The 956-nt window shown below is 67.6% G+C and overlaps 1 protein-coding gene across 1 annotated transcript; it reads right to left on the bottom strand.

Annotated features, from left to right (window-relative positions):
* Window positions 1-6: 6 nt before the first annotated feature.
* On the bottom strand, window positions 7-678 carry LOC123178829 (F-box protein AFR-like; the record flags this gene model as incomplete). Its single annotated transcript, XM_044591503.1, has 1 exon — window positions 7-678. A coding segment is annotated over one exon (672 nt), but the record flags the coding sequence as incomplete, so codon positions are not given.
* Between the last annotated feature and the right edge of the window lie 278 nt (window positions 679-956).

Below are 956 nucleotides of genomic sequence, written 5' to 3'. Positions count from 1 at the left end.
CCACCCCTCCCGCATCCCGCGCGCCATGTCGGACCACGCGTCCGCCGCCGCGTCGTACACCGCGCCCCGCGGCGCGCGCTCGAACGGCCACGCCCACCCCTCCGTCACGTACAGCTTGCCGCCCGCCGCCGCAGCGTCGTACCTCGCCACGGCCGCGCCGCCACGGGGAGCCGTGGGCGACCAGCGACCGGCCTCTGGGTCGAACACCTCCGCCTCTCCGTCCTCGCCGGCCACCACCACGCGCCCGCCCACCTCGCCGGCCGCCATGTAGCCCCTCGCCGTCCTCATGCCGGCCACCTGCCCCCACCCGTTGGTCGCCGCGCTGTAGACGGCCACGCTGCTCACGGCCTTGTCGCCGCCCTCCTCCACGCCGCCGAGCACGTAGATCTCGCCGCGCGCGGGGAGGCCCACGACGGCGAATGAGCCGGCCGCGGCGCCGCAGGGGACCGGGGGCAGCAGCAGCCAGTGGCGGGAGAAGGGGTCGAGCGCCTGGCACTGGAGGCGGCGTGAGACGGGGTCGAAGGTGAAGGCGAAGAGGAACGGCAGCGAGAGCGAGACCGTCGCCGCCGGCGGGGCCGAGCCCTTGGTCTTGGCGGCGGCCCCCGGCAGGTCGGTGAGGAACCGGTTCCAGTTGGAGGAGACGGTGCGGAACAGGCGGTGGTAGAGAAAGGGAGGGGGCTAAGTGAAAAACTCACGGCGCTGACCAGCCAGGCCACTTGGCATCCACTTGGCGAGTTTTGGTTGGCTGTGGACTAAACTTGCACATCCATGACAAGTTCAGGGACCAAATAATCCACTTTTGCAACTTCAAGGACCAAACCATCACCTGACATGCAAGTTCAGGGACCTGCAGTGCTATTACCTCTTATGTGAGACACATTAGTACCGGTTCGATTTTGGCCCGGTACTAATGGTATCATTAGTACCGGTTCGAACGGCTATGCATTAGTGCCGGT

Source organism: Triticum aestivum, unplaced genomic scaffold (assembly GCF_018294505.1).
Source record: "Triticum aestivum cultivar Chinese Spring unplaced genomic scaffold, IWGSC CS RefSeq v2.1 scaffold153510, whole genome shotgun sequence".
NCBI lineage: Eukaryota > Viridiplantae > Streptophyta > Magnoliopsida > Poales > Poaceae > Triticum > Triticum aestivum.
This window is presented reverse-complemented; position numbering and strand designations above follow the sequence as displayed.